The sequence below is a fragment of the Canis lupus genome, chromosome 26 (assembly GCF_003254725.2).
Source record: "Canis lupus dingo isolate Sandy chromosome 26, ASM325472v2, whole genome shotgun sequence".
NCBI lineage: Eukaryota > Metazoa > Chordata > Mammalia > Carnivora > Canidae > Canis > Canis lupus.
In genome coordinates this window covers 29,621,433-29,641,360 of record NC_064268.1, presented here as the reverse complement: position 1 = coordinate 29,641,360, position 19,928 = coordinate 29,621,433, and the positions used below count along the sequence as shown (strand labels likewise).

General features: G+C 54.9%; 2 protein-coding genes across 5 annotated transcripts in view; one reads left to right on the top strand and one right to left on the bottom strand.

Annotated features, from left to right (window-relative positions):
* Positions 1–2,018: 2,018 nt before the first annotated feature.
* Positions 2,019–13,464, top strand: LOC112677001 (coiled-coil domain-containing protein 74B-like). The gene is made up of 9 exons (XM_025474902.3): positions 2,019–2,100; positions 7,436–7,667; positions 7,766–8,244; positions 9,495–9,536; positions 11,461–11,641; positions 12,388–12,565; positions 12,639–12,718; positions 12,809–12,880; positions 13,034–13,464. The coding sequence occupies exons 1-9, from the start codon at positions 2,019–2,021 to the stop codon at positions 13,170–13,172; spliced, it is 1,485 nt and encodes a 494-aa protein (XP_025330687.2). The 3' UTR covers positions 13,173–13,464.
* Positions 13,465–14,193: 729 nt separating this feature from the next.
* The window catches only part of MED15 (mediator complex subunit 15), a 68,950-nt gene continuing 63,215 nt past the window's right edge, over positions 14,194–19,928 (bottom strand). For all 4 annotated transcript variants that reach the window (XM_025474897.3, XM_025474898.3, XM_025474899.3 and 1 more), the window contains 9 exons: positions 19,089–19,225; positions 18,859–18,986; positions 18,523–18,657; positions 18,377–18,440; positions 17,438–17,504; positions 16,774–16,934; positions 16,505–16,671; positions 15,921–16,019; positions 14,194–15,218 (listed from right to left, as the gene is read on the bottom strand). In XM_025474897.3, the coding sequence (XP_025330682.1) occupies positions 15,082–15,218; positions 15,921–16,019; positions 16,505–16,671; positions 16,774–16,934; positions 17,438–17,504; positions 18,377–18,440; positions 18,523–18,657; positions 18,859–18,986; positions 19,089–19,225 (1,095 nt within the window). In that variant the 3' untranslated portion in view covers positions 14,194–15,081. The remainder of the gene's footprint in view (positions 15,219–15,920; positions 16,020–16,504; positions 16,672–16,773; positions 16,935–17,437; positions 17,505–18,376; positions 18,441–18,522; positions 18,658–18,858; positions 18,987–19,088; positions 19,226–19,928) is intronic.

Genomic DNA, 19,928 nt, shown 5'->3' with positions numbered 1-19,928 from the left:
AGGAAGTAAGAACAACAATAGGACCGCATTAGAACGTGGTATTGGTGACATAAGTGAGTTAAATCCTCATCTATTTAGAACAGGGAGCCGGTGAATGTGGCTCATTTTGATAAATCAAGAAATGGTAGCTAAGCACGTCATGGAAAGCTATGAAAAAAAGAGCCCCCAGATATGTGGTGTTTATGTCTGGGGAGTTGTGAGTAGTGGCAGGGAAGGCGAAGACTTTCTGTAACAGATTTTTTTTTTTTTTTAAAGTAGGCTCCACGGCTAGAATGGAGCTCAGTGTGGGAGCTTGAACTCACAACCCTGAGATCAAGATCTGAGCTGAGATCAAGAGTCAAATGCTTAATCGACTTAGCCACCCAGGCGTCCATCTGTAACAGTAGATTTTTTTAAAAAAAGATTTTATTTATCTATTCATGAGATATGGGGGAGGGGGGGCAGAGACCCAGGCAGAGGGAGAAGCAGGCTCCATGCAGAGAGCTCGATGCGGGACTCGATCCCAGGACTCCAGGATCACGCCCTGGGCCAAAGGCAGGTGCTCAACTGCTGGGCCACCCAGGTGTCCCTGTAATAGTAGATTTTAAAAGATCTTTATTATCTATTAATTTTACTAAAGGAATATATAAATTTAAAAGGAAAAAGGATAAAATGAACACCATCTGGCTTGCTTGTCTCTTAGGAAAAGCACCCTTGAAGACATTATCCATTCTATTCAATAAATCAATGTTTCGCATTCAAACAACCAAAATGCTACATCCCTCCAATTTGGTCCCAAGAAATTTGTTTCTGAAGAGGAATGTGTTGTTTCCTTTGCCAGATAAGGAAAACTCTGTTCCACAATGACTTTCCCTTTTGCCTTGTTAAAAAAAAAAGTAATGTTAAATCGGTCAACTGTTTGTGTTGCTTGTGTTGCTTTAGTAAGAAGTAACTTTTCTCAGGTGCCTGATACCATTTCTTTTCTTTTTTTTTTTAATTTTTAAAATTTATTTATGATAGTCACAGAGAGAGAGAGAGGCGCAGAGACACAGGCAGAGGGAGAAGCAGGCTCCATGCACCGGGAGCCCGACGTGGGATTCGATCCCGGGTCTCCAGGATCGCGCCCTGGGCCAAAGGCAGGCGCCAAACCGCTGCGCCACCCAGGGATCCCTGATACCATTTCTTTTATAGCTTCTCTTGAACATAATTTCATTCATTTGTTCCTCAATCACTTTATGGGGTTAAATTTTATCTGTTATTATATTATTTGCCTCTTAACATGTAGGAATCAGTGATGTATTCTACATATTAATTTTTTCTGTTATATATGTCGCAAATATTTTTGCTAAGTGTTATTTGTCTTTTAATTTTGAGGCACAGGAAATTTTTATAAAGTCAGAATTATCAGTCTATTTGTTATGGTTTCTATATTTCGGATCTCATTTAAGAAGATCTTCCCTAACTGAAGGTTAAAAACCATTTAAAAATATTTTATGCGTTCTGTACTATAAATTTCCCTCTGTGAGGTGCTTTAACTGCATCTCTCAAGTTCCATTAAGTTGTATTTTCATTTTCTTTTTTTTGTATTTTCGTTTTCATTTATTTCAAAATATCTTAAAAGTCTCACTTGAGACTTCTTTGTTGACCAGTGTGTCCTTTAGAAGAAAGCTGTTTCATCTCCAAGTATTTTGTATTTTCCAGCTATCTTTCTGTTACTGATCTGTTGTTTAATTCCTTTGTGGTCTGAAGGCACACGTTGTATGATTTCTATCCTTTTAAGTTTGTAAAGGAGTATTTTTTAAAGATTTTTAAAAAGTTTATTTATTTGAGAGACAGCGAGAGAATGAGAGTGAGCATGGGCGGGCATGAGCAGGGGGGAGGGGCAGAGGGAGAGGGAGAAGCAGACTCCCTGTTGAGCAGGGAGCCCGACACGGCGGGACTCGATTCCAGGACCCCAGGATCATGACCTGAGCTAAAGCCAGATGCTAAACCGACTGAGCCACCCAGGTGCCCCGTTAAGGAGTATTTTATAGCCCAGAATGGGGTCTGTCTTGGTGAATGTTAGATATAAACTTGAGAAGAATGAGTATCTGCTGATGTTGGATGAGGTATCCTATCAGTGTCAGTGAGCTGATTTATGGTGCTGTTGAGTTTAACTACGTCCTTACTAACTTTCCGCCTGCTGGATCTGTCCACTACTGATAGACAGGCATTGAAATCTCCAACCAGAAGAGTGGGCTCATTGACTTCTCCTTGAAGTTCTTTCTAGTTTTTGCCTCACCTATTTTGCTGTCCTATTGTTAGGCTCATACATATTAAAGATTGGCATTGTTCCCGAACCCCAAGTTCAGTTGCCCATCACCGGAAAGGCCAATACTCAAGAGATGAGGTTTGTTTTTGTTCTTCAAGAGTTGTGATTGGAAAGGAATATGAGCTTTATTCAGGAGGCTGGCCACCTGGGGAGAAGGTGGACTCTTGTCCAAAGGTCAATTCCGACTTCTCTGCTTGGTCCAGAGATTTTGAAAGGGGTTTTTATCAGTTACGGGAGCGCAAGTGGTCTGTGACATTTCTTTGAGTCTATGCAGCCTTGATGATGTCAGCTACAGAGTTATCTCGGTGCTCCGAGGTTGTGCAAGGTCTGGTTCCTTGGTACCTAGGGGTTGTGCAACAGTACTCTGTTCTCTCTGCAAAGGAGGGCAAGGTCTACCGATGTGCAAAGGGAGGTCAGTAAGGTCATTTGTATGACCTTTAAAAGGAAAAAAAAAACGGGCAGCCCGGGTGGCTCAGTGGTTTAGCGACAACTTCGGCCCAGGGCATGATCCTGGAGACCCGGGATTGAGTCCCATGTCGGGCTCCCGGCATGGAGCCTGCTTCTCCCCCTGCCTGTGTCTCTGCCTCTCTCTCTCTCTCTCTCTCTCTGTTTCTCATGAATAAATAAATAAAATCGTAAAAGAGAAAGCTAAGGGGGCTTCAAACAGACTTGCTGACCTCTGTGGCCTGTGAATGTCCCCTGTTCTGGTCCCTTATTCCCCAAGGCCAGTGGTCCACAAATCTCAAAGAAAGTAAATTAGTTCTGTTACGGACCAAGGGCTTTAAGTCAGCAAGCACCCAGTGTGCTAACCCTAAGACCCACTGGAGTACTGTTATAACTCTTCTTGGAGAATGGACTCCTTTTTTTTTTTAAATAGATTTTATTTATGGAACGCCTGGGTAGCTCAGCGGTTGAGCATCTGCCTTCAGCTCGGAGAGACCCAGAGAGAGAGGCAGAGACACAGGCAGAGGGAGAAGCAGGCTGCCTTTGGGGATCCCGATGTGGGACTCGATCCTAGGACCCCAGGATCACAAGCTGAGCCAAAGGCAGACAGATACTCAACTGCTGAGCCACCCAAGTGCTTCCCAAATTCTCTTTAGAATAACACCCTTTTGCCTTGTTATCGGGCAAAAGGGTGTTATTCTAGGTATCGGGACACCTGGGTGGCTCGGCGGTTGAGCGTCTGCCTTCGGCTCAGGGTGTGTTATCCATTGCGCCACTGGCCCACACCCTCGGCTCAGGGTGTGATCCTGGAGTCCCTGGATCGAGTCCCACATCGGGCTCCCTGCATGGAGCCTGCTTCTCTCTCTGCCTGTGTGTCTGCCTCTCTCTCTGTGTGTCTCTCATGAATAAATTAAAAAATTAAATCTTTAAAAAAAAAAAAAGAATAACACCATACCACTTCATGGTAGTTCAAGACTTGAGAATATTTCCAATTTCTCCCTCCCATCACTGATAATATTGCTGTCATTCATTTCACTTATTGATAAGCTATAATTACCAAATGCATTGTTGCTATGATGAAACAAACTGTTATCTGTTAGATTAATTAAGAGTATGAAAAAGAAGGGGTGCCTGGCTGACTCAGTTGGCGCATGCGACTCTTGATCTTGGGGTCATGAATTTGAGCCCCACGTTGTGTGTGGAGGCACTTAAAAAATACAGAAATAAAGTCTTAAGAATACGAAAGAGAATTTTGTTTTTACCTTCATGTATTCCTTCTCTAAAGCTCTTTTCTTTATGTAGAGACATTTCTCACCTACGTCATTTCTCTCCTTTCTGAAGAATTTCTTTTAACATTTCTTACAAAGCAGAGCTACTGGCAACAAAACTTCTCAATCTTTGTTTGTCTGAGAAAGTCTTTATTATTTCTCCTTCACTTTGAAAGGAAAATGTAGCTTGATCCAGTACTCCAGGTTTGTGTTTTTTTTCTTTCAACATGGAATATCATCTTCCGCTCTCTTACCACTTGCATGGTTTCTGAGGAGAGGTCCAATGTAATTCTATCTTTGCTTCTTTACAGATGAGGGTTTGTTTTCTTCTCCTTGGGTTCTTTCAAGATTTTCTCTCTCTTTAATTTTCTTCAGTTGGAGTATGATATCCCTGAGACTAGATTTTTTTGTGTTTATTCTGTCCACTGAGCTTTCTGGATCTGTAATCTGTTGTCTTTCATTATTTTTTTAAAATTATCAGTCATTATGGCTTTAAATATTTCTTTTGTACCTTTCTCTCTTCAACTTCTGGTATTCCCAGTATGCATATGCTACACCTTTTGTAATAATCACAGAATTTGTGGATATTCTGTTCTTTTTCATTCACGCTTCTCTTTACATTTCAGTTTTGGCAGTTTCTCTTGACATATTTTTAAGCCGATTGATTCTTTTCTTGGCCATTTCCAGTCTACTGATGAGCCCATCAAAGGCATTCTTCACTTATTATTATTACTTTTTAAGATTTTCATTCATCTATTTGGGGGAGGAGGTGGGAGGAGGAGAGAAAACACAAGCAGGGGCAGGGGCAGAGGGAGAAGCAGACTCCCCACTGAGCAGGGCCCCCAACAGGGGATCATGGCCCAAGCTGAAGGCAGTCTGAGCCATCCAGGCACCCCCTTCACTTCTGTTACAGGTTTTTGATTTCTCACATTTCGTTTTTATTCTTAGAGTTTCCATCTCTGCTTACATTACCCATCTGTTCTTTCATATTGTCTACTTTTCCCATTAGAGTCATTAACATATTCATTATAGTTTTTTAAAGTTTCCAATCTGGAGGCACCTGGGTGGCTCAGTCAGTTAAGCCTTCAGCTCAGGTCATGATCCCAGAGTCTGGGGATCGAGCCCCCGCATCAGGCTCTCTACTCAGTGCTGAATCTGCTTCTCCATCTCTCTCTGATTTCTCTGGTTCTCACTCTCTCTCAAATAAATAAATAAAATCTTTAAAAAATTCCCACTATGATAATTCCAACATCTCTACCAGATCCAAGTCTAGTTCTGACGCTTGCTCTCTCTTCAAACTGTGTTCTTCCTTTTTTACTATGCCCTGTAATTTTTTGTTGAAAGTTGGACATGATGCAACTCTGTTTGTGTGGAAAAAACTGAGGTAAACAGACCTTTAGTGTGAAATTCTGTATTTATCTTGCTAGGGTTTAGTTCATGTTTGCTGTTTGCTCTAGCCATAGGTGTCAGAGGCAAAATATTCCTCTGGTGCCCTCAATTTGTCTTCCTTGTTATCCTTGGCTTTTCCTAGAAACTTCTTAAATTGGGTCTGAGATGGGCATTTCTTTCACTTGTATCTCATTTTTACACAGGAGCCCCACTGACGTGGAAGGTGTGGAGAGAGGAGATGGCTAGAAGGTGCTAGAGACATGTTTCCTTTCCATCCAGGTCTGGTTTGGCTTTTGGGGCCACCCTTGTTTCTTTTGAAGGCAAGTCATGTAAAGAGGAACAGAATACTCTGAACAATATTTCAGATTGGCTCCTTCACCCTCCTCCTGCTGGGATCACAAGGGGATTTCCCCCCCATTCTTCCCCGTGAGAATCTGGAGGACGCCTGAAGGTTAAAGTCACAAAGGTGCGAGGGCCTCTTAAGATTGGACACCCCCAACCTTGAACTTTTTTTTTTAAACTTTCAACCTTGTCCACTCTGAGCCACATCAGCAATTTGTCAATTAGTTTATATTTTCTTCCCCCAGCAGTGGTTCCTACAGAGTTTTCTGCTCCAGTGAGTTGCAATTCTGTTTCCATCTGCCTGTGGCTCCAATTTGGGGGCAGTAGTTTGTCCTGTGATCTCAGTTCTGATGGATCCAGGGAGAGTTGTTGCTTTTCAGCTTGGTCAGCTATTTTCTTTCTTTCTTGGAGAGAGAGAGAGAGAGAGAGAGAGAGAGAGAGAGAGAACCCAGAGGCAGTGGGAGCTGCAGAGGGAGAGGGAGAAGCAAGCTTCCTGTTGAGCATGGAACCCAACGAGGGGCTCAATCCCAGGGCTTGGGGATCATGACCTGAGCGGAAGGCAGATACTTAACCGGCTGAGCCACCCAGGCACCCAGGTCAGCTATTTTTTTTTTCCTGTGTGGATGGAAGTGATGGTTTCCAATGGCTGTCTAGGAAACCAGAAGTCCAGATACATTTGTAATTCTGAGATTTCCTTTTCCCCCTCAATACTTTGTCAATCACTTAAAAACTTCTCCATGATTTTGGGCAGCCTGGGTGGCTCAGCAGTTTAGCGCCACCTTCAGCCCAGGGCCTGATCCTGGAGACCCAGGATCGAGTCCCACGTCGATCTCCCTGCATGGAGCCTGCTTCTCCCTCTGCCTGTGTCTCTGTCTCTCTCTCTCCTCTCTGCATCTCATGAATAAATATATAAATAAAATATTAAAAATAAAAATAAAAAATTCTCCACGATTTCAATTACTACAGCCACCTTTTTTCTGTAGATTTTAAAATTTATTATAAAGTACTTAACTATAAATTTTATTATCTAGAATTATTGGCAGATCTATTCCTGTTGATAGAATCTGAATTTTTTCTTTTCTTTCTTTTGAATTTTTTCTCTTGACTCAGTCACATTTGTCTGTTTCTTTGCATGCCCATTATTTATTATTGTATATCAGGCATCATGGATAATGTGACACAGAGACTCTGGGTTCTGTTATAATTCTCTGAAGAGGGACGCCTGGGGGCTCAGCGGTTGAGCGCCTGCCTTCGGCCCAGGGTTTATCCCGGGATCCGGGATCGAGTCCTGCACTGGGCTCCCTGCACGGAGCCTGCTTCTCCCTCTGCCTGTGTCTCTGCCTCTCTCTCTCTTTCTCTCTCTCTGTCTCTCTTGAATAAATACATAGAATCTTTAAAAAATAATTCTCTTAAGTGTTGAGTTTTGTTCTCTAGGTGGTTGAATTATTGGAACATCACCAAATATTTGTGTTTTGTGAGGCTTTGAGTTTTGTGAGGGCGGATATATTTTGATGTGGCCCTGAGTTCTAGAGCAAGTGTCACTTCTAGAACATAGTCTCCATTCCCAAGGTGTGGCCCGTTTGGGGTTTAGAAGGAAAACTGAGGCATTTACAAAGAAAACCAGGCTCCTCTGTCAGACTCCAGGCTGGGTCTCCGCTGGGCCTGGTAGCAAGTGACTCTCCTCTTGGCTTTGGCCTTCCAGCTCTTTGCGCTTCCCCGGACTCCGCGGGGCAGCTGAGGCCGCCGCAAACCCCCAGTTTACAGCCTCAGCAACTCGGCCGCCGCGGCTCCCAGCCTCCCAGGGGCGCCCCGTCTCCAGCTGCGGCGGCCCTCGTCCTCGGTCCCCTCAGCCAGGGCGCGCTCGGGGGAGAGCGGCCCTTCTTCCGGGAGCGGCCTTCCGCCACTTTGCGTCCCGCTTGCTCTCCGGGGCGTTCGTCTGTTCCGTCCGCGTTTCATAAGCAGCGGGTTCTAGCGTTACTGGAAGTGGAAACTCTACCTCTTTGTTGCACCTTGATCCGTGGCATCTGTTCAGGAAGCGACCCAAACAAGCGTACCAAAGCGGACGGCCGTCGGGCCTCCAGCCACAGGCGGCCTTTCAGGCCCGGGTACTCGAGCGGGGGCGGGACTTGGTGCAGGCCCCGCCCCCGCGGACGCCCCGCCCCGGCGCTCGCGCCCGTTTCCACGGCGACGCGGCGCCCGGCCGGGGCAGCCCAGCCACAGAGCGGGCGTGCGGCGGCGGCGGCGGCGGCGGCTACATGAGCGTCGGGGCGACGGCGGGGCAGCGGCCCCCCAGCTCGGGGACCTCGGGCTCCCGGGGCGCGTCGCGCCCGCGCCCGCGCCCGCCCGCGGCCCTGCAGCCCTCCGGCCAGCACGGCGCTCAGGCTGGGCTCAGCGAGGCGCAGAAGCGGGTCCTGGACCTGGAGAAGAGCCTGCAGTTTCTGCAGCAGCAGCACTCCGACACGCTGGTCAGGCTCCACGAGGAGATCGAGTACCTCAAGCGGGAGAACAAGGGTGAGTCCCGGCGCCCGGGGCCCCAGGCAGTCGCGGCCCTGCCGCCCCCGGTGCCTCCGCACAGAGACACGCGTGGGCTCTGGAACAGGGCAGCAAGCCCCCCTCGGGTCCCGCCACGCGGCCGCAGCCCGGGTCGTAGTGCGGGGCGCCGGGCCGGCCCACCTCCCGCCCATCCTCCGGCGGGCAGCCTGCTCGTGGCATTTCCCCCGGGAGGCCCTGGCACAGGCTGTCTCTAAGCAAGGCAGGCCCGCCTCTTGTAAAACACTTTTTTGTTTTTAATTCTAAAGAGGCAGCGCGCGCCCGCCCGAGCTCCCAAGCAGAGGGAGCAGCAGGCAGGGGAGGGGGAGCAGCAGACTCCCCACCGCGCAGAGAGCCTGATGTGGGGGCTCCATCTCAGGACCCTGGGATCATGACCTGAGCTAAAGGCAGATGCTTAACTGAGTCACCCAGGGGCCCCTAAAAAAGCTCTTTATGGACATAAAAAGCGGGAGTATACAGCTCAATGATTTTCACAAACTCACCACACCAGAATCAAAGGCAGATACGTGTCAGCCCCAACCAGCCCCTCCCCAACATCTGCCCGGCACATGTGTCTCCTCAGGCCCAGCCTTCCTAACTTTGTGGGCCTGGTGGCTCATCACCACCTGGGCTAGGCCTGAAGTGGAATTTGAGGCCTTTTACTCTGCTTCCCTGTCTCTTCTCCCTTCTATTTTAGCTGGAACTCCTCCCCCGATACACCTAGTCCTGCCTCAGTTTCTCCCCACCTTTCTCCTGCTGCCATTACATGGAGTGCTAAGTATGAGATCAAGGGGTATCCGTTATGTCAGACCTCCCCCTCTTGACATAAGGAATCTCGAGTCCCACCTGTCCCTCCCTGAAGCCTATGCTGGGTGTGGCCAGCCCACTTGATCATTGCTTTGACCACATCTGCTCATCCATGGCTACGGGCTCCTGGAGGGCTGGGTCATCCTGGAGCTGGGGCCCCACCTAGCAGAGGGTGCCTGACAGATGTCATGGGCAGACGGATGGACTTCTGGCAAGGCTCATACCCAAGGGCTCTGGCTCAGGGTGGCTGTCACCTTAGGGTACCCAGGGCAAAGTCTTGGCCCACGGGCAGGGTCTTGACTGCCAAGGTCATGTGTGAAGTCTCTCAGGGGTTCAGCAGGAAGGGCGTGCACAGGGCAGAGTAGACCTCTTCTCTCAAAGTGGCAGCAGCTTCAGAAATGACCAGAGCATGTGTTTGCTTTCAGATCTTCATTACAAGCTAATAATGAATCAGAAGCCAAAGAAAGGTAAGAATGAGGCCCTCGGGTGCCTGATGGGAAGTTACTGATGTCGGGAGCAGCCCCTCCAGAGCGCTTGTGTCCACCCAGGTAGATGTACTGCCTATGAGCTATCCCAGTGGGAAGGGGCCCCAGGGGATCTGGACGGACGCCACTGCCCCCAGCCATGGTTTGGGTGTTCACCCAAGCACAGCAGGTGGGGCTCTCGGAGGTCCCAGGGCCTGAGGTCTGCGCAGTAAGGAAACAGGCAGAGAGCTAGGGGTGGGGGCTGCCCAGATCCTTCCACTGCCCTCCGAGCCTTGCTGCTCTGGATTATTTTACTTGGATTGCTGCTGTGGCAGGCCCCAGGCTGTCACTGAAACACTGGCAAGCACTGGGCAGCCCCAGCCCCGTGCCTCTGGTCCATCACTTCCTGGCACAGATGGCTCTGGGCACAGTCCTTCCGAGGTGACCAGGAAGGCTGGGGGAAGGAAGTGGTGGCGCAGAAACCTATAGCCACTTACCAAGGCCCTTCCTCATCCGGACAGTAGCCCACTTGGCCTGTCCCCAGCCCAGCCCGGGGAGACTCAGGCCGTCTTGGGCCTGCTCTCCCCACTTCCCTTTGGGGCCAAGTCTGAGCGGTGCTAGCCTGGAATGCCCCAGTCTTGGGCTCTCTTCCTAGGGGACACAGAGAATGGGGTGGTAGCCCTCCTCTGACAGGGCTAGAGCAGTTCCAGGGAGCTGTCCTCAGCAAGCGGCAGGGCCTGTTAGTGGTCCCAGTGCTGCGGTGCCAGTGGTGCCCAGTGGGACATCAGAAGAGGTCATCCTCCTTCAGGGCCTGCTTCTTTGGGCCCAAGCCCACTGCTTTCTGGATGGCCCTTCAAAAAATCACCTCTCCCCCACCCTGGCTCTGCCTCACCAGAGCAGGGGGCGGGCTCTGCGTGAACACACAGGCCAGCAGGGCCAGGGGAGGGGAAGGGCCGCAAAGCGGTCTGGGGGCGCCAGGATGGAAGTGGCACTCCTGCCATCCCCAGCTGACCCTGTGCAAGAATCTCCCACAAGCAGCTTTTCCAACTCCAGCTTTCAGTCCATCAAGTCCGTCTCAAATTCGACGTTGTCAAGTGAGCATGCCGGCACCTTCCATGAGCTCAGCGTCACAGGGGCCCTGGGCACTGAAAACCCCCTAGCAGTCTTCTGCTGGACAAACAGCCTGGGAGCACCTCTGCCAGGCCCTGTGGACTCAGGGGTTAAGGGATGGCTGAAGGGAGCCAAGGAGGGTGACCCAGGAGCCAGAGTGGGGTGAGGTGGGGTGTGACAGGACTGCGGTCTGGCCAGAGAGAGACTACAAAAACTCGGCGGGCTTGGCTACCAAGGGAGTGAGTGTCGACATGGGGCACGAGGTCCTATGGCAGATACACCCCAAAACACAGAGGGGCCCCTGAGCCTCCCTCAGTGGTCGTCCGGGGAGCGGCGGCACACAGGTGGCCTAACAGAAGCCCTGCTCGTGTCCCCCCAAGCAGGCTCCCGAGGGAGCCCATCACCCCTCTCCCCACTCTGCCTTCTGAGGCCAGGCATCCTGACAGGAGCAGCCCCAGCTCTTTCTGCAGGGCAAGAAACCTCTGCAGGTCAGGTCCTAGACCTCTCACTCAGTGTCATTTTGCCCATAATGGGGTGCTGCTTCAGAGTCCGGTAACAGCTGTGGGGCCACCCCCGGCCCTGGCCTTCCCGAGGCCTGGGAGCCTGACCTGGTCCAGGTGCGGGGGGCCTGCTTCTATCACAGCCAGCAGGCACCACCCACAGGCCCTCAGGCCTCCCCTTCGGGTCTCCCAGCAGCCCCCCACTGGGGGCTCTGTTTTCTCTCCTTTACAAGGGGAAACTGAGGGAGGGGGCGGGCACTCCTGGGGCACACACAGCTGATCCTGAGGACTCAGGTTCTGGTGCTTGATGCCCACAGTGACTGCCCTGGCTGCAGCCAACTCTCAAGGCAAGGCCCGGCCCCAGCTCGCCTCCTCCAAGAAGCGGGACTCGAAAACTAATGTTCCCCAGAAGATGGACCTGGAAGAGGAGAGCCCAGCTGCTGCCCTGCTACACAACGGCAAGCTGGACAAAGGCCCAGGGATGCAGGGGCCAGCCAAGTAAGGGCTCGCCTGGACCCCACGGGAGGAAGTGCACATTCCGCAATCAGCCAGCCAAATGGGCCAGTATCCTGAGTGAAAGCATACTCGCTCCAGGCTTGCCCATCTGGTGGGCACTGCCTTCCCCCTCTCCCTTGGGAGTCTGTAGGGTCCCTGTGCTGCCCTGAGCCCACACGATGGTGCCAGCAGCAGCCCCGAAACCATTTTCTCACAAAAACGAGACAAACTCACTTGGCTTTTCACCAAGAGAACAGTAGGTCGGGTTCTTGGGCTCACCCTGGCAACTGTGCTTGGCCTCTGCAAGGCACAGGGAGCCAGCAGGCTGGAGCAAGACCAGGGCTGACATCTGAGTTTCTGGGACTTCCCTGGAGCGCAGCAAGGAGCCTGGACTTTGCATCCAAAATGGAGACCCCGTTGCCCCCTGGGTAGTACAACCTGCAGGGCAGGCTTCCTTAGATACACCCCATCCTTAGATTCTCGCTCAACCAGCCCCACAGATGTGGGGTCAGGACTGAGGGCAGCGGCGCAGCTTGAGGAGGGAGGAGGGGACGGGCCCAGGTCGCAGCTGGCACTGGAGCCCCCCAGTGGTGCCAGGGGCACCTCGGTCAGCAGAAAGGAACCAGGCCCCGAGGAGGCGGGTGTGGACACCAGCCTCACACTGGTGCGGGTGCTGCCTGGAAGAGAGGTGGTGGGTGGTGAGACCAATCCTGGAGGCTGGCTCTGAGCTGCTGCAGTGACTGTTCCAGAGATGAAGAAGTGGAGACCTTCAGTACAGTGGCCACCTCCGCAGCAGGTGGCCAGCACAAGGGCAAGCAGCCCCCCACGATGGGCCTGCCGCCATACCTGCGCAAGCCAACCACGCTTCAGCAGTGTGAGGTGGTTATCCGCCAGCTGTGGAACGCCAACCTCCTGCAGGCCCAAGAGGTGAGGCTTGGGCCACGGGGCCCCAGTGCCTCTGCGGGTCCTGCCCACTGCCCCTCTTCTCCCTGCCTTCCAGTTGCAGCACCTCAAGACCCTCCTGGAAGGGAAGCAGAGGCCCAAGGCTGCCCCAGAGGAGGCTGGGCCCAGCTCTCCGAAGTGAGTGACCCGGCGCGGCCCCATCCCCATCCCCATCCCCATCCCATCCCGATTTGCTCCTCTGGGGCTCACTGCTGACTCCTTCCCCAGGGACCAGGAGGCACCTCATCTGGGAGCCATGCAGCTCCCCAAGGTCCCCACCAAGGGCGTCCCTATGAAATGGTGAGTCCCACCGGCAGGGGGAGGGTGGGGTGGTCTCTGAGCCCAGTATGGCAGGGGCTGGGCCAGCCCAGGGCCTCGCCTGGGGCCGCAGTGCCAGCCACAGCTCAGCTCCTGCCCCAAGGGCACCTGCAGTGACGTCCCTCTGCCCTACAGCCTGATTCTAAGCCCGATGCCCGTGGCAGAGCGCTCCGTGCTGCCCACGCTGAAGCAGAACCTGAAGAGCAGCTTCGCTGAGCGGCAGAAAAGGCTGCAGGTGGTGCGGAGCCGGCGGCTGCACCGCTCGGTGCTCTGAGGCCAGCGGCACGGTGTGCGTCTGTGCGGCAGGTCACGGCCAAGCCCATGACCCCAGCTGGAGACGCTAATAACCCTCTCTGGATAGCACTACCAAAGACTTCTAATGCGTTTAGGCCAAGCGAAATTCCAGATAAAACTCATGGCAGCTAAAGGACTTGGTCTCAGAACTGAGAAACTGTTTAGTTTCTTGCTTAGTATTTTGCTATTCTGCATTTACATGAAAACATGTTATGAGATTCATATTACCCTACCTGTTGAAGACTGAAATATAGCTCCACTTGTGCGTCTCATCCCTCACTGCTGTCGGCATCACAGCCCTGCGCCCCTTGCTCTGCTCCCTGTGGCGGTGGGGGGTGGGGGTGCCCTGGGGGGGCGGTTCACCAGGGCTCGTCCAGGGCTTGGTGGCTGCCCTGCAACCAGACAAGTAGACAAGGGCAGGTGCAGCATGCTCTCCCTCCTTCCCTCCTCCCCTCCTCGGGGCAGGGGGTGCTTCCTGGCCCTGGGCACAGGGCAAGGCACCCGCCCCCATCGGCACCATCCGGCCCCCACACTGACACACACAGCTGATGAGCCATCCTGCCGAGCCTGCCTTCCGCTGTGGAGGGCCACAGCCATGGGACAGTGCGCCTCTCCAGGACACTAGGCCCCACCCTGTGACTTTCCCACCCTATCCCGTGAGGTCCTCACCACCCCTCACTCGCCACAACCGCAGCTTTCTGGGGCGTGTGGATGCTGTCAGTTTGGCCTCCACCCTCCCCTGGCAGGCCAGTGCTCCTGGTGCCACTGGCCGTTTCCTCAGGCTAATCTCTGCCTCTTCTCGCTTCAGGCAGAACTAGGCCAGAAACCCAGGGGTGAGCCAGGGTGAGGCACTGACACTCTCAGAAAGGGATGAACTAAGGTCTGGCTGTCCACGGCCACCTCCCAGGAGGGGAACCCGGCTCAGCCCCAACATCATTCCTCACTGGACAGTGGTCCCCACTCCTTCGGTGGGGAGGGGACATAGTGACTGATTCATGACAAACACAGGAATAATAAATTTATTATAAGAACCACAGATGACACGGTAGTGCACATAGAAAAGGGGAAACCTCTCCTCGCCAGAGGGCCGATGCCCTCAGGGAGCCTTCGCTCTCTGGAGTGGCTCTGAGGACGCCAGGTCCCCAGGACACCACCCTGACCCAAGAGCAGGCCCAAGTGCCCACTGAGTGGGCACAGTGCCAGGTACAGGATCCACCCAGGTGCCCCTGCAACCCAGGCACACCCACAGTGCTGAGCAGACCCCCATGGCTTAAAGGGAGAATGCCATGAGGTATGAGGCCCAGGCGATGGCAGGGGATTCACAACGGCCTGCAGGCCGACCTTCCCTCTGAGACGCAGCCAGTGCCCTTGGATCCAGGAGCTTCCCTGTGGCATGTCCCACAGGCCAGTGGTGGCAGGGTCTGAACCCAAAACCGTGACCAGAGAATTCTGTGTGTGTTTACAGGGTTTCCTTGCCCTCCACATTCCCCCACAGAAACAAGAAGTATTTTCTGGCACACACACAAGAGGCTCTAACAAGACCCTGAGTTCTCCCCCGTGCTACTGAGGAAGGACATGGGCCTTGGAGAGGCCGAGGGGACAGCAGCCCGAGGAGGAGCGCACAGGGCTGGGGGCATGTCCGACTCCGCAGTGGAAGTCCCAACCCCACCGCTGATGTCGCCAGCTCCACAGCCACCTGCCCCAGGCATGTACAAGTGTGGGAGAATGATTGGCGGGTCCCCAAGGCAGAAGATAAAAGCAGGAAAGCTAATCTAAGCCCAGGCTCTCTAAGGGAGCCAACACCTAGAAACGTCCAACACGAGGTGCATGTCCTCTGCAGCCCTGACACGGCTGCCGGCTATCCCCGTGGTCCCCCAGCAGGTGGGTGGCTAGGCGGCTGAGAGGCAGGCCTGGTGGATGCTCTGCGCCCAGGTGTTGAGCAGGGCTGTGACCGAGTGCTTGTCGGGGAGCTGCAGCAGCCTCGAGGTCATGCACCGGTGCACGGACTGCAGGAAGGGGTTGGCATCTGCAACAGAGCAGCGGGCCGTGAGCACTGCAGACCCGGCCCCAGGCCGCACGGCCGCTCTCTAGGAACGGATTGCCCCACAGTCACAGGGCTGGCGTCTGGGGCAATCTGCCTGGCCAATGTGACCAGGGAGGCCATCTCCCACACATAGCGGGGTGGCCGACAGGCTCCCCTCCCAGGCTCATGAGTCAGTAAAGAGCTAGAATGTGCACAGGTCTGGAACCCAGGACTTTTCTCTCAGAGCCTTGGGATCTCAGCCCTATGCACCAGCTCTGCACTGCAGAGACACTGGCCCCCATCAACAGGACTCTCTCTGGGCCTCGGGTCTGAAGCTGTGTCACCCAGATGGGTCCCTATGAGACCTAGCTCCTTCTGTGCTCCCGTATCAGCCTTGCAGAGGCCCACAGGGTGTGGGGTGGGGTGGGGTGGGGTGGGGTGGGGTGGGGTGGGGTGGGGTGGGGGGGCCGGCCTGCTTACCCCTTACCCACTAAGCATGGCTGCCCTGCAGATGCAAGATGGACAGAAGAACATGATAGGTACAGGGACCCCCTCTCTCTAAGTGGGCAGCCAGGAAAAGGCAGGAGGGCCCTCAGCTGCGGGGGCACAGAGGAAACCCTGGTCGCCCAGAGTGACCCCCACCTGCCAGGGCCCTTAGACAGCAGCCATAAAGCCTCGCCATGGCTCTTTTCTGGGCTCACCCACCGTACTGCCACTGCCGGTCGATCCACAGCGGGCTCTGGGCAGGGTAGTCAGCAGGCACACTGAGCTCCAGTGGTGGCACACTTGGGAGGTCCTTGTCATCTGCAACACACGTGGCTGCGTCTGTGACCTGGCCCCAGGCCCCAGACCCCAAGCCGCCCTGCCTCACAGCCCTACTCCAATCAGGACTCTTACATCCCAGGAGGTCCTGCTGAGGCTTGTTGTGAAGTCTGGAGATCACTCTGACTCCCAGGCTTCCACATCTCCCTAGGGCCTCAGGCAAGTGAGCCCTATCCGCGTGGGAGTGAGGGGGCTTCCCTGGCAGGCCGGTGAGAGGGGAGTGCGTGGGCTCAGGGCTCAGGGCACGTCCCAGGCCAGGTATGTGTGAGGATCCAGGAGGATGCGGGGATGGTGGGCCCCTGGGTAGGGTGGGAGTGTGCCTATCGGGGGAGGCCCAGTGCACGTTCCGATGGAGCACGTGGGCCTGGGCTGGGTCTGCTCTGGGGCTGGGGGCAGCGGCAGAGCCTGGGGGCTGGAGTTCCGGATTCACTCTCCCACAGCACCGGCCCCGCCCCCCTGGTACGCACCCAACTTGCATATCAGGTGGACAGTGCCGTTGTTACTGCAGTGAGAAGGGTCCAAATTCACCAAGAACTTCGGGTCTAATCTGGCCACCTCCCCCTGGAGCACGTTGGGGATGCTCTGCCGCTCATCGTCTTCAAACCTACGCTTCCGGGTGCACACCACTGGGGCTCTGGAGGAGGCAGCTGTGGTCACACGCTGCTAGGCTGTGGCCTGTGGCCCATGGCCTGCCGCCCACCACCCAGAACGAGGCCGAGCCCCGGGCTGTACATACGTGATGGGTGGGCCGTGGATGGCGGTCATGGCCGGCACGAATGTGCGGTACAGGGAATGGTTAAAGACAGGTGAGCGGATATTGGCCAGGACAGCATCAAGGAGTGGCTGGCACAGGTACTGTTGTTTGGTCGGTGGCACCGGAGGCGGCGGTGGCGTGGGCTGCGACAGGACAGCGGGGTCAGCAGCCCACTCTCGAGGAGGCTTTCCAGACCCCGAGGTCCTCATCCTCACAGCCAGACTTCATGGCTTCCCCATAACCTCTGCCCCCTGGAGACAAATACAGCTGACCCTGGATGCATTCTCCTGCCTTCTACCGCCTTGACCTTCCCCAGAGGTCCCCTCCCCTCAGGGCTCGGCCTTCTGCTGGGCAGGGGCGGATAGAAACGTGATGGTAGAGATGTGAACCTGGGGGATGGAGGAAACACCCACAGATTACAGCGGGAGGGTGACTTCTCCCATGTTCCCACACGTACTCTCCTCCCCCACAGCAGACCTGACCTAGAAGAAGCCTCCTGGGCAAGGTTCCCAGGCTGGGTGGTGTGCCCCCTGGCTGTGAAGGCTTCTCCCAGCGTGTGGTTCTGAGTTGCTGTGGGGTGAGCCCTGTTCCCCCCAGAGATGCCTGTGGCTCTGTGACCACCACCAGGCCATGGAACCTCACTCACCACGGCCATGTCATTCTTGAGCTTCTCCAGGGCAATCTCACACTTCTGCAGTGTTTTCAGGGGGCACCTGGGGGGACAGGGGATGTGGCTGACCCTCTTGCTCGAGGATGGGGCACTGGTGGCTCTCGAGTGCTGGTCCCAAGCACTGCCTTCCCGACTTCCCCTGGTGGGGATGGAGCCAGCCTTGGCCACCAGAACCCTCCACAGGAGCCCCAGCCACTGACTAGCTATTCCTAGATCTGAAGCATAAGGCAAGATGGTTCAGTCCCCAGGCCTGCCAAGTCCTGGCGGGTAGATTAGGGCATAAATGCAATGGATCAGCAGAGAGGGACAGAGGTCAGGCCCCTGCCCCCCAGCACTATAATCCCAATGAAGGATCAATCCAAGAGGGTCTGGAGGGCAATCCAGATCCGAGAGGCCTAGTTCTGCAGGTTCCAGCATTTTGCCCAGTAAATGAAACCGAGATCCTCTAGATGGGAGCAGAACCTAAGCTGAAGCAGGGATAGGGATGTAACCCAAAGGCCAGTCCACATGCAGTTCTGTAGCGCTGACCAAACTCTGGTGCTCACAGCAGCCCCGCGACCGGCAGGCAGGCGCGGGGGGGTGTGTACCATGTGGAGAAGCTGGTGCTCCACTGCCTTACAAGTGCTTCTCAACATCCTCTTGTTTCATTTTCCCAGCCAACTCAGGTGAGCCCCTTTGTGCAGAGGGAGTAACTGAGATGGAGTCACTTGCCCAAGGCCCTGGTAAGTCAGGGTCAGGGCAAAGGTAGGGGACCAGGGGCTTGGAGCCCCAGCAGACACATCTAAGTGGAACCCCAGGGCCCCTTTTCTAAACTCCATGTCACCACCAAAAGCCCATCCGAGGCTGGGCCAACCAAGCAGCCAGCCACAGGCCCAGCACCGTCCTTCCCCCAGGAGCCTGGGGGGCAAAGCTCACCGTTTAGAGGGGTCGGTCAGGATATCCAGAAGGCTCTTCATCTTACTCAGGTCCTTTTTTCTGTCTGGGACAGAGAGGGGCCACTAAGACACGCACCTAGGGTGTTCCCCCCGCCCCGCTGCACCCAGGCCTCAGTCCAGCCGCACCTTCGTTCTTATCGATCTTGTTGATCATCCGGCGGAGGGGCTCGATGTACTTGGACAGCTGCTTCAGCTTGTCCAGGTACTGCTGCTCCTCGGCCTGGCTGGAGCCAGCTGGGCTCATGACGGAGCTGGGGTTCACTGCAGGATACAACATGGTGAGCAAAGGCCGGGCTCTCTGCAAACCCTCTAGGTGGGGGATCTAGAGCTCACCCGTCCCGTTACAAGGCGAGGCCTCTAGAGGCTGAGGGACAAGCCTCAGCACCTCAACCTGCAGGGCTGTGTGTGGGTTACACGAGTTATTCTGGTCCTCAGGCCACGCCCACCCCAGGCCCGACTTACCGGGGGTGTTTAAAGGTCCCGGGGAGGGGACACTGAAGTTCTGTGGGGTGCGCGCCGTCACTGGACTCTGGGAGGGCTGTGGGGAGGGGCTCGGCAGGAAGCTACTGGGGGAAGGGGCAGGGCCGGAGCTGCAGCAAAGCAAAAGCCAGTGCACCTGTGAGCTGGAGCACGAGGTGAGGCTCACCCTGGGAGCCAGGTGGGGAGGGGCCCCCCCGCCCGGCCGGGCCTACCTGACGTTGGAGTTGGGCTGCGAGCTGGGCTGGCCAGGCTGCGGGGACGGCTGTGGGGGAGGGGGCATCGACTGTGGGGTCTGGACCTGCTGGCCCGGTGACGGCGAGGACAGCATGGTGAGGCTGTTCTGGCTGACCTGGAAGTGGAGGGGGCTCAGTGTGCTTACCCATCACTTTCCCTCCTGCTGCAGCCTTGCTCCCACCCCCAGCCCAGGCTCACAGACCTCGTCTGCACACGGAAGCCCTGTCACCCTCTCAGCCTCACTCGCACACCCTGCCCCATGAATACAAATGTGTGCACAGCCCCCCACCCCGAGGATCCACACGCACGAGTCCACAACGACTGAGGTACTGGCAGGAAGGCCAGGCTGGGTAGCCCTTGTTCCTTGGCAGGGAGACCATGAAGTCCACAGGCTTCTGGGCTGGGACAGGACATCCCCGTGTTTCTCGCTGTCGGGTGTGGGAGCCACAGAAGACCTATGGCCTTGGATGGTGCCTCCTGGCCTTCCCGGCCTGTGACAGATGGGACCACCTTCCTCCGTACTTCCATGAGTCCCCTCAGCCCTCAGGCCAGAGTGGGAGGCTGTGTCTCATGTTTAATGGGAGCAAAGTGGCCCTTTGTTAGGCCTTGCCACCATGTGTGGCCTGAGGACCCCCGGTCTGGACTGGCAGAGTGAGCCCCACAGACAGCCGCCTCGCCCAGGACATGGTGAGGGCGGAACAAGGGCCCAGCCAGGACCAACTCACAGGCCCTGCCCGCTTCAGAGCTTCCAAGGGTCAGCAGCGGTGGCTTCTCCCACACCCTAGCCAAGCTCCCATATGCTGCCATGTCCCCTTAGA

Coding starts and splice junctions, on each gene's coding strand:
- LOC112677001 (XM_025474902.3), top strand. CDS start 2,019: ATGGGGTCTGTCTTGGTGAATGTTAGATATAAACTTGAGAAGAATGAG. Junction 11,642..12,387: donor GGGATGCAGGGGCCAGCCAA/GTAAGGGCTCGC, acceptor TGACTGTTCCAG/AGATGAAGAAGTGGAGACCT. Junction 12,881..13,033: donor AAGGGCGTCCCTATGAAATG/GTGAGTCCCACC, acceptor TCTGCCCTACAG/CCTGATTCTAAGCCCGATGC.